Source organism: Cryptotermes secundus, unplaced genomic scaffold (assembly GCF_002891405.2).
Source record: "Cryptotermes secundus unplaced genomic scaffold, Csec_1.0 scaffold1555, whole genome shotgun sequence".
Classification (NCBI taxonomy): domain Eukaryota; kingdom Metazoa; phylum Arthropoda; class Insecta; order Blattodea; family Kalotermitidae; genus Cryptotermes; species Cryptotermes secundus.
In genome coordinates this window covers 224486-236528 of record NW_019732400.1, presented here as the reverse complement: position 1 = coordinate 236528, position 12043 = coordinate 224486, and the positions used below count along the sequence as shown (strand labels likewise).

Here is a 12043-nt window from a genome sequence, read left to right as displayed (position 1 = left end):
ATTATTGCTTACTATTGAACACTTCAATTCATCAGTTTTGCCACCAAGACATCTGATATTTTGATGTATAAGAATTAACGTCTATCCTACGGCNACGACGACATACGTTGTCTTTAGTCGTTTAAAGGTTAAAATATTCTTTAATATAATTACACTTATTGAAAAGTGACTTATTTGATTTTACTCCCATAAAAAATCCTCGTTTCTAGTGGTGGTCTTCTTTTTCTTCTATTATTATGCTCTCTTTCCCGATCAAGGATTGTTTCTGTTACCTTTCCTTGATTACTGGTGTCATTTCCATCTATAATATTTTTGTGTACACCCACTGTCTGTTCACAGTTACAATCACTCAAGTTCTCACTTTCACTGGCTTCTTTTTCTTTTCCATCTTTCAGTTGAGACTCCTTGACTTCTGGACTTGTATTATCTCTTCCCTGTACTTGGCAATGTTCATTCAAATTATATATCCAACTCTGGGCTATAGTGTCTCCCTTGTCCTTATTTGTGAATTCCCATATCTGGTTTATCATCATCTCTTTCACTATTTTTTTCCCAATTATATTTGTTCATTTGCTTTTGTTTAATCAGCAATCAGAATATACATTCTATAAGCTAATGTTATGGTTGTTCAGATGACTTGATGAGGAGTCGTCCAGCGGCGAATCCTCAGTAATTCAAATCAGGTCAATTGGCCAGTTTCGTTTGAGTTGTCTGTTGTCTTCTCTTGTCGATAGCGCCTTTAGGAGTGGGTTTTTATGAGTTATGATTTTGGTGTGGAGTATTGCGTTGGAGACATACCATGGTGCGTCGACTATCATTCGTAGGATCTTAGATTGGCTTCTTTGTATTATTGCTATATTAGATTTAGTGGCGCAGCCCCATAATTCCAGGCTGTATGTCCAAATATGTATGATTATAGTCCTATAGATCAGAATTTTATTTTCAACTGTTAGCTTTGATTTTTTGCCTATTAGCCAGTTTAACTGTTTAATGGCTAAGTCTACTTGCTTTCGTTTCTTGACTACATGCTGCTTCCATGATAATTTGCTGTCTATAGTCATACCTAGGTATTTTATTTCTGCTTTGCATGTTATTTGTATATAATTGATGTATATGTCAGGTGTCGGCTTTTTTCGTAGGGTGAAAGTTATGTAGCAAGTCTTGTTTTCCTTTATTCTGATACGCCACTTCTCGAACCAATTTTGTAGTGATCTAAGGTGATGTTGAAGGTCTGTTGCTGCTCTTTCTGGGTCTTTGTTAACTGACGATATAGCTATATCATTGGCAAATGTTCCAAGAGTTATATTTGAGGAAGTGGGTAGGTCAGATGTAAATAAAGTGTATAAAGTTGGACCAAGGCCACTGCCCTGTGGCACGCCTGCTTTTATCGGTTGTGGTTCAGATTTTTCGTTTCCCACTCTTATTTGGAACTGTCAATCACTTAAGTAGGATTTAAGAAGATTAAAATATGATGGTGAAAGGATTTGTTTGATCTTGTACAGCAGACCACTGTGCCACACCCTGTCAAAGGCCTGGCTGACATCTAAGAACACTGCTGTGCAGTAGTTTCTGTCATCTAAGGCGTTGTTGAATATATTTGTTATTCGATGAATCTGCTGTATGGTAGAGTGGCCTTGACGAAATCCAAGTTTGTGGTGTGGAACCCATTCTTCAGGCCTCAAGTCTTTGTTTATTCTTCTAAGTCTGAGTTTTCAAAACCTTTAGACAACACTGATATGATGCTGATTGGGCAGTATGAAGTGATTTCTGTTGGATCTTTTCGTGGTTTAGCTATCGTGATTATTTGTGAGATTTTAAACTGTTTAGGCCAGTAGGACATGATTATTCCATTAAAGATGTAGGTTAATAGTACTATTCCTTTTTTTGGGAGTTCCTTTAGCATTCCTTTTTATTTCTAGCTATCTGTTTATTATTTATTCCTTCTAACTGCATCTGTCAATCACAGTTGCTGGTTATTTCGCTGAACACTGCAGACTGGTTTACAATTGTGGTTATTTGTTGTGGTTTACCTGCATCATTCCTCAATATAATACTAGTTTTAAATTATTATAAACATTTTATGACTGACATTTTAAATCTTATTCATACATACAAATTGTGTAGTTTCCTTTAATATCTGGTATTCCCCACTGAAGATGGTCATTTATGGCCGAAATATGTTGGCATTTTAATATTATTTAATCAGCATAAGAAAATAAATTAGGTATACTTAGATTGTGATTTTCACATCTTATTTAGAATATGAAACTTGTCAGTGCAGTGTAAGAAAAAACAATGAAATATCAGATTGGTTTTCCATCTTTGTTATCTAAAGTCATGTTTTGAAAACAAACATGATCATAATTTAAACTGACACTTTGATATGGGGAAGGATCAGGAAGTAGAGGACATGTTGCAACATAGAACAATATTCTTTTCATTATGGTTTAAATTGAAAATATAGCAATAACCTGGACAACATACAATCTTACACAATGTATACAGCATAAAAATGAACATTGTGATAAGGATGTAAGCAAATTGATTCATTTAGGAAGTGAAATTAATAGTCTAGCTAATGTACATATTTTACCTGGATATTGTTTTAAATAAATTACTGAGATAATGAAATTGCCTATTTCTTATATCACATAACTTTAATAAATCCTTACTTAATGGTTGCATCTATGTATATATTTGATTAATCTTCTATGTGCATCCTTAATGAAATTCATAAACAGTAATAGTACAATAACTTCTCAGTCAACATGTCAGTGTCTGCTTAAATAATTCTTTTTAGTTGCATTTAACTGTTTTCTTCCATAAGCAGATGCCAGGTTCTTTAATCCGGATATTAAAATCAATTAGAGCAACTCAGAAACAACACTTCAGCATCATTCATTACCAAAGAGCACCATAATTTGCATTTTAAGAATGTGAATTCTTATATTTATTTCCATGAAACAAAAGCAGCGGGTATGAAGGTTTGGTGAAAACCAAAAGGGGGACATAACATCAGAAAGTTTGGAATCACTGATATAGAGTAGCCTTTCTCAACCTTTTTACCTTGAAGGAACCCTTGAAATAATTTTCAAGTCTCAGGAAAACCCTGCATAAAAATTGTAAAGGTAGACTCTGGATTTAGTGTAAAGAAAGATTGTAGATTGACCTTAATTACTGCTATTTACAACATGAATATTGACAATATTGAATAGTAAGTTTACTGAAAACCATAAGATTGATCAAAGCATTATGAACAAAAGTATGATCTAAGACAGTGTTATTTTTTAAACTAAAATGATGAATAAAATTTATTTCTGTAATGTGAAACTTGTGCTTGCTTTTTGCTTCACAAATACTTCAATCTGGGTGAAACTTTAGGTAAGTGCACACGATCATCTTCAACTGAAAAAGAGATGACCTCTATCTGTGCTCTTGATGCTTATTAAACAAGAAAAAGCTTGCTCACACATGTAAGAAGTTGAAAACTGCAGCAATCATTTCTGTTGTGTTCTTGTGAATGGCAGGATACTCTTCTCCCACAAAAATCCAGAACTTGTCCAGGGATAGGTCAGTAAATTTCATCTTAAGTGTATGATCAGACTTCAGCTCACGAAGTTCTTCCTCCTCAGTTCTCAGGCTGAGCAGATGATTCAGGGTAAGAGTTCTTGAGCCAGTTGTACACTTGTGTTGAAAGGGAGTGAAAATAATGTCTAATTTTGTTCCACAGTTCTTCAAGGTGATTTTCAATAAGACAAGACTTGCTGATGTCCTTCACTCTGAAGCACCAGCAGCAGTGGAAACATTTCGTGATTTCCTTTCACACCATGATTTTTTCCAAACATTCACTTTCCTTTTAACTCTAAGAATCCTGTCACTTCAGGTCAAACATTTTCTCCAGGGCCTTGGAGAGACTTTTTCCACTGGTTCATATGATGAAAAATGTTTGCTAAGTAGGCTAATTTCTCCAACCCATCTTCATCTTCAAAACATTTTGCAAAATCTGGCCTATTGTTTTCTTGAAAGTAATCTTGCAATTCAACACCCTGCTGAGAACTCTTCCTCTGCTAAGGCACCAGGTTTCTGTACGTAGCAGGAGATTTATGTGCTATTTGCCCAGTTTTCAAACAGTTTTTTAAACATTGTGGAATGAACTGGTCCTTGTTTGATAACGTTAATTTTTGTAGCATTATCAAAAACTTTTTTCATCTCCAAGAGTTTTTGACACCAACGCTTCTTTGTGAATAAAGCAATGTGTTGTGATGTCAGGATTTTCTTTTTTTTACAAGTGAGATGGAACCTCTAATGGGACCTCTTCAGTATAGATGCATACAGAGTTCTCCCAAGACACACCTTTTGTTTCCAGATATGGGCAGCTCTTTGTAACACAAAAAGTTTTCTTGAATTTCACCATCATTTACAAATCTTACAAATGCTATAAAATGACTTTTATTGAGGGTATCTGTTGACCAAACTTGGAGAGAGAAACTGTTTTTATTTTTCAGTTTATCATGTAAAAATCTCTTAAGCATCATGTGACATGTCAGTACATCTATTTATGGTAGTGTTGGAAAATGGAACATTTTCAATTTCTCGTATTGCAGCTTGTCCCAGCATTTTATCCACTAAAATTTTACTTGCTGGTATTATTGGGTTCTTACCAACTGTGACATTTCCTTTTCTGGGCAATAAGTTCTACTACTAAATAACTTGTTTCCTGAGCTTTTCCACTGTGACTTCACTAACAAAAGCTTTACTCTGTTTTGAGATTCCAGTAGCCATTTAAAATAATCACTTTTACTAGTCATGTGGCTGTGATTTTTAGGCAAGTGTCATTTCAGTTTTGTTGGAGCCGTTGCTGCATTTGTAAGTCATTTGCCACAGATGAGGCACAATGGAATAGGAAAACTTGAATCTCCAGTCCATGTAAAGCCATGGTTAAGTATCTTTCAATGTGTTTGTGTTTGTTCTTTCATTTTTTTGTCTGTTGTTGCACTAGTGCCGTGAAATTTGTCAGAAGCTTGTGATTCTTCATCACTAACCTAATCAGAATTGTCTGTATGCCTATGATCACATGCCTCCTCTTCAAAAGAACTGCCATGTGGGACTGTCAGACATTTCTATAAAACACAAGGGTTAATAAAATATAAAAAAGAATGGTATAATAGATAACTAAATGAGAAAATCACAAAAAAAATATGAAAACTTCACAATGCTTCTAACCTATAAAATCCACCTTATGCAACGTTTACAAGCATGTGCAGTATTCCTTGATGGTGTTACCAATCACCAAATGTCGGTACCCCATTCATGTCTACCTCCATTCGGTCTATCCCCCGATATAAGTTACCACAAAAGAATGAGAATGATTACAATGAACTGTATATTTCAATTTTGATGCACTTGTTTCCTATTAAACATTAACTGCTGTTGATTATTGAAATTATCAAATAACTCATTTAATTACTGAATAACTATAGAAAATTCTGATTATAAAAGGTAATAAGCCAATATTCTTTTGCTGTAAGTTGTAAACTCCAGATCTAGGGCCACATAATAGCTCAAGCGGTTAGTCGCTGGCTTCCCACCATGGCAGCCCGGGTTCGATCCCAGGTCTGGTCAAGTGGGATTTGTGGTGGACAAAGTGGCACTGGGGCAGGCTTCCCCCCAAATACTTCAGTTTCCCCTGCCAATCTTCATTCTACCAATTGCTCCACAATTACCCTCACCTATCATCTGGGGCTGGTACAATAGGCCAGAAGTGGACGCAGTACAAGGGACTTAGTCCCAACTCACTAGCAATAAAACAAAAATCCTCCTGATCTGGGAAATAGCTGTAGTGATCATTATTGTGACATGTTGCACTATGCAGGACACCCCTCCCCCTGCCAGTGGTGACGTAACACCATCGGAGCACTGTCGTTACTAGGGTAGCAGGCAAGTCAACACTCCTTCCCCTACCCTGCCAACGGTGACGTGGCCATGGGATGCCGCGTTTGCTATGCAGCCGTAAACAACTCCCAACAGCGTTACCAGTAACACCGGTAAACACGGTGCCAGACAACAATGGTGCCTATTACGTGGCTGTTTTCTGTGTTGTCCAGAACAGGGCTAAATAAGGAGCAGCGAAGACTATTCGAGTTAAGTTACGAGTTGGCCAGGGAAGAGTATGCAGTCAAGCAATTATAATACTGCAGATAGCAGTAGTTGTGGATCTGTAAATTGTGTGATTGTAAGAGTGAATGTGAAATAAAATTCGCTATATCCAGTAAGGTGTGAAGTTATTTGTCGCGTTATACACCCAACATGTAATGTTATTAATATAAATACACAGAAGAGTGAATCTGAAAACATATTTTTATATATATTTAATGCTCTTTGTGGAATCCTAGGGTCCCAGGAACCCCAGATGAGAAAGGTTGATCTAGGGTATCAGTGTGACAAGTCTCCATTTTGTACAGATGACTTAAAAATGTGGAACTACATATGGGAATTTGTGGAACGTGCCTTTTAGTATGTGCACATTGGAAGGTGGGAAGAAGTCTAGTTATTTGGACATTTACTTTATTTAAATAAGAAACGGTCACATTCAGAAATGAAAGTATTTATAATGCTTACAAAATATAATTACGGCATGGGAGTACACTTGAAATGCAGTTAGCATGAATGTCTTAGCTGCAAAGTCAGAGTTCTCTTAGGTCAGATCATAGCAATTTAATTATGTGTTAAGCATAAACATCAGAATATTATCTTTAATAACAGAATGGAATTATTTGCTCAGTAAACAAATACAAAACAATGACAAAATGTAAAAACCACAAGAGATGGCATGGCACTCTACATTAATGATTACTATATTTATTTGACTGCAGTAAACATGGTATTTACGAAGTGGTGCAGAAACATACTGAACATGTTAACAGTTCATACCTGAGACACTATTGTGGAAAGGGTTAGAAACATGATGAGCTAAATAATGTGAAATACAATTTTCAAACTGAAAAATTTAATACCACATTAGTCACTATCAGTAAGTCCAAGGTCACATAACTTCATTATACACAGTCATTCATAATAACAGTATTAAATACAGAAAAATGAGACTGTTGTCATTTTGTGCAACAGGCATGTTGCTCTGAATCATAGTTCATCTTCATTAAGGAGCATGTTTGGAATTCCTTTGTTGATGGCAAATTTCCTTCCTGATTCTGGACAGACCAACTCTCCATTGATGACTTCAACCTGGAGGAAGGAGCAAAGCAAAACTGATTTCTGCTCATTGATGTTAAAAGATTATAGTATAATTTCACATTAATACAATCACTTATTTATACTGAAGACATACATTTCTGTGCCATTCCCTGCTACATTTGACAATAAAATTATGAAGTTATTTTTTAATAAATTTAGTAATCATAAGAAGGTGCTGTGATCTGGTACGGTGCAAGGGCCGCAAAAAAAAATGATCTTTGCTTTCCGACCAAATTTTTGTACAATAAGGAGTTACATAATCCTCACCTCAAGTAAAACATGATGTGCTTTCTTCAGGAATTCAACATCATTTTCATAGTCATCACAGAGAGTTCGTGGCAAATCACCAGAGTGACCAATCTGAAAATCAGTGAAAAGATAAGACTTGTGGTTTGTATGTTTATTTAATGATGCTCAGAATAAACAACAGTGATAGATTGATTAGTGAATAATGAATTGGAAAGGATGTGAAAAGAAGTGGTCATAATATGCTACAAGCCAGAAGGTCATGGGTTCAATTCCTGATGAGGTCATTGGATTTTTCAATTGGCCTAATCCTTCTAGCTGCACTATGGCCCTGGGGTTGACTCAGCCTCTAGCAGAAATGAGTACCTGGAATCTTTCTGGGGGGTAAAGGGCAGCTGTCACGTAAGGCTGCCAACCATCTAGAAAATGTGAGAGCCTTGATGTCTCAAAACTATGGGCCTCCATGGCCTGTTACAGATATAGCTTTACCTCTGCCTTTGGATACTTGGAAAGACTGAGGAAAACAAAAATTCTGTCAGTACAGCCATTTTTGGATCTACACCTAATTTCCTATACGAGGGGGGACCCAAAAATAACTGGAAACGACCTGTTGCACGCGCATGCTTTGTAATTACGAGTTGTGCTGCTAGGTGGTGTTAGCTGGGGGTCTCCCACGACTGTTAGTGAGCTGGCGTCAGTCTGAGTTAAGTGGTTTGTCTGTGGTGCTGTGTTGTGTGCGTTCCTGTTTCAACCCTTTGGCGATTAGTGAGATGGCCGACCAGAAGGAACAAAGAGTGTGCGTGAAATTGATGAAGATCGTCGAAAGACCACTGACCAACTTTCTGAGGAAATGAACATCTCATGGAGCACGGTCCAGCGAATTTTAACCGAAGGTTTGCACATGAGACGGGTGTCTGCAAAATTTGTTCCTCGCTTGCTCGGAGATGACCAAAGAGAAAACCGGGTGAATGTTTGCCGCGACTTGAAGAGTGAAGTGCAGTTTTCCCTAACAGAAAGCAAAATTTCACGCACACTCTTTGTTCCTTCTGGTCGGCCATCTCACTAATCGCCAAAGGGTTGAAACAGGAACGCACACAACAGAGCACCATAGACAAACCACTTAACTCAGACTGACGCCAGCTCACTAACAGTCGCGGGAGACCCCCAGCTAGCACCACCTAGCAGCACAACTCGTAACTACAAAGCATGCATGCGCAACAGGTCGTTTCCGGTTATTTTTGGATCCCCCTTCATATGACCACAATAATGGTTTTGTAAACATAACAATACTGTATGGTGGTAGAATGTACACTGGGAACTTCCATTCTGTATTATAACTCACACTATCAGCAGCATTCCAGAGGGTGTCCCAGTCCAGCTTTGGAATTATTCTTAAAACAAATTCAGAGTTAAATTCTGTTTCTAGCACTTTGATGTCTTTAGCCTGTAAAGAAAAATAAAGCAGAATTATCCCTATTAGTTGTCACATGAGATTAACAGCAGTGTATACGAAGATTACAGCCTTCTGGGATGTGAAGCTGAGTAGTTTGGTTGATAGGTACGAATGTTTCACAGGAACCTGCTACCTCGAGGAAGGCAGCACATTCTCCTGAAACACTGACACCTATCTACCACACCACAGTCTTAACATTATTCATTTACAAATATTAAATATTACAAACTGAGATAAGGACACCATTTATACTCCTCCCCTATTGCTTATTTGTGGAGTGTTGTGATACTCCAAATAATATTCTTGACAACATTATATCTTTTTCAGTTGGGTAGCTGATATTCTTATCCAGGCTGCTGCAGTTGCCTGCTAAGGATAGCACATTCCAAATACTTTCACCCACCTCAAAAACCTTCAATGACTCACTTTCCTCCTACAACTACATTTTCCTGAGAATTAATTACTCTGACCTGTCACATCTTAATAAAACCCCTAAATCACTATCTGGATTATGTTATATGGAAATTAAATTAAATTACTAATTAAGCTATTATACCAGGAAATTATGTGAGATCCTGCAGAAAACTGTTCAGCCAGTCCATTGGAAGATATACCAATTCCTTTGGTAATTCTTCCTTCAGAGCAGTATTGCAATTAACAAACCCACCCAAATCACAAGAGAACTCTCACTCCTTGTACCTCTGTAAAAATGTGCCATACCCTTGCATTCAAGATTATTTCTGGAAACAGAGGAAACCTGAAACTTTAGGCTCTGGTCTCTTGTGCAGTGTGTCTCATTTTCAATGGGAATATTCAAGCCTCGCACAAGTTTCATCCAGTTTTTGTCTCTGTAATTGTTAGTGTGACAGACCAGAATGAAACAAATCAAAGTTTTTGTCCAGTTTCTGCAACATCCTCTCTGATGAGAGGGTGGGTTTGTCTCTTATAATATGCTTGGCCTTTGTCAAGTGTACATATCGTACATATAGCATGTTATTGAAAATTCTTCGTTGTGTAATATAGACAAGTCCTCTGTCAGTCCATGCTTTGCAAAGCAGATCATGTCTATCTTACTTATCTTATGCTCCAACAGCAGCTTAGTCACTTGAACGGTCTTAAGCTTGATAGCCACAAAGTCTGAGCCCCCTTACATTTTCTATGTCTGTCTTCACCGTGTCCTATGCTGTGAACATGGCCATTCTTATGATTTTGTATGGCTTCTGCTTGTTGTCTACACAAATTTGTAATATAATCGTACACATATGGAAGGTTGAAAGCTGTGTGCAAATCGCAGACCAGTACGCAATTTGGAAAATTTCCAATGGTGTGGAGAACCTTGTTTTGTAGGTGCTACAATTATCCAACCAACTACCAACCAGCTGATACTCTAATTACATAGCCTTTGCACACACTGCATGTAAAACACCACTTCCAACAATTCTTCCATTGCTGTACATATCCATTGCTATGGAAACATATTTACCTAGCTGTTACCACCCAACAGACAAATGTAATCATGACACAATATGCACAGGCTTTTGGCCTGTTGACTACACAACTCTGTGTGGAGGCAGGTTAGAATACCTCCACCATAGCCCTACGAGTTGCAGATGATGAAAAGGACCAGGTCCTCCAGGTTGGAGGAGCCTTGATCTTGAGACAGTAAAATATGGCCAAAAGTCCTGCAGGACTTAGAACCAAGAATGCCCGTGCTGGCAAGACCAGCAGCAATTTACAAGGCAGAAATCAGTTAACAATGGTGCAACAAATATAGCACCAACACAGAAAGACTGACCCCTCCCCTCATCGAAGAGAAGGGCCCAGATACATGACTAGGAGAAAATAATAATTTGTCATAAATCTAGATGAGACCTGACACCAAGAATGACTGTGCTGGTGAGGGCCAGCATCAATTATACCAGCCAACTGATGGACCAACTACACAACGAGTCTGAACACACATGATGCAAGTTAATGGCTGCAGCATGTCTACATTGGCCAAACAATTTATAACAGACTCTCAGATGATCTCCCTGCTGACTCCTTGTAGGTCTAGAGTTCAACAAGCAATAATCTGTCAAATTACAGAAAGCACAAACAGTACATCTTCAAGGAATATATCCTGTTGTGCTCTCTATATAACCAGTGAATTGTGCAATTCAATAGTTTTAAAATGTGTGTGTACTGCCTGATGATGGCTTTATAAGTCAAAACATGTAGCAGACTGTCATACTATAAAGACCAATACACTCATTATACAGAGTAAATGTGAATGAGATTCTGATAGTTGTGTTGAGATTGGGGGNGGGGGGGGGGGAAATTCCAATGACACAGAGAGGATCCTATTTGAAACAACTCCAATATATAATAATAATAATTTATTTACATGTCAATTTAACAGCCAAGTTCTAAGTTACAGAATCAGCTGATGTATATTTCCATTAATTCTTAACTTCGACATTAATTTGTGGTGAGTAGTCTGCTTAGCGTTACGCTAGTTTTACTCCTGGGGAAAAAGTCGCCGGCATTTATTGGATAAGGCGCGTAAGTGACTTAAAACTTGTATGCTCCTACAAAAATAAAGTGCGGGTGTAACACCTAGTCGTGATTTTTCAGTCTGAATACACGACTACCGATAGTTCAGATGTACAACTTTGTTATGTACTATAGCTCCTGCTTTGAGACTTCACAGACGTAAAATACTTCGGATGTCACTCACGCATGGAGCTGAGTCCTTCTTGAGAAGATGTTAATTGTGCAGCTACTCAAGAACTTCCCGGCATTTTATGACTTAGGATATACATCTCAAAATTTTAAAAACTATTACATTCTGCATACCAACCACAATTCCTAATGGATATCCAACGTTAACTCCCTTCAGACACTTAGATGTAAGCATATTATGTGTCAAAAGTTTCATTTTCCGTTACTTCTGACCACAACACACGCAGCAAATCACAAAATTCAGCAAAAATTTCTGATTTTCACATAAGAACCTTTCTAACACACTTCTCTCTCCTCGACCGTCCTCGACAGGGTCGACCGGCTCGACAGTCACGTCACAGACGTCACAGATTCGTACATGGTGGATTT

At 37.6% G+C, this 12043-nt stretch overlaps 1 protein-coding gene across 1 annotated transcript; it reads right to left on the bottom strand.

Annotated features, from left to right (window-relative positions):
• Positions 1-6588: 6588 nt before the first annotated feature.
• On the bottom strand, positions 6589-12014 carry LOC111867720 (multifunctional methyltransferase subunit TRM112-like protein). The gene is made up of 4 exons (XM_023857801.1): positions 11793-12014; positions 8840-8941; positions 7519-7611; positions 6589-7242 (listed from the first exon to the last, which is right to left on the bottom strand). The coding sequence occupies exons 1-4, from the start codon at positions 11868-11870 to the stop codon at positions 7141-7143; spliced, it is 375 nt and encodes a 124-aa protein (XP_023713569.1). The 5' UTR covers positions 11871-12014; the 3' UTR covers positions 6589-7140.
• Positions 12015-12043: the final 29 nt, after the last annotated feature.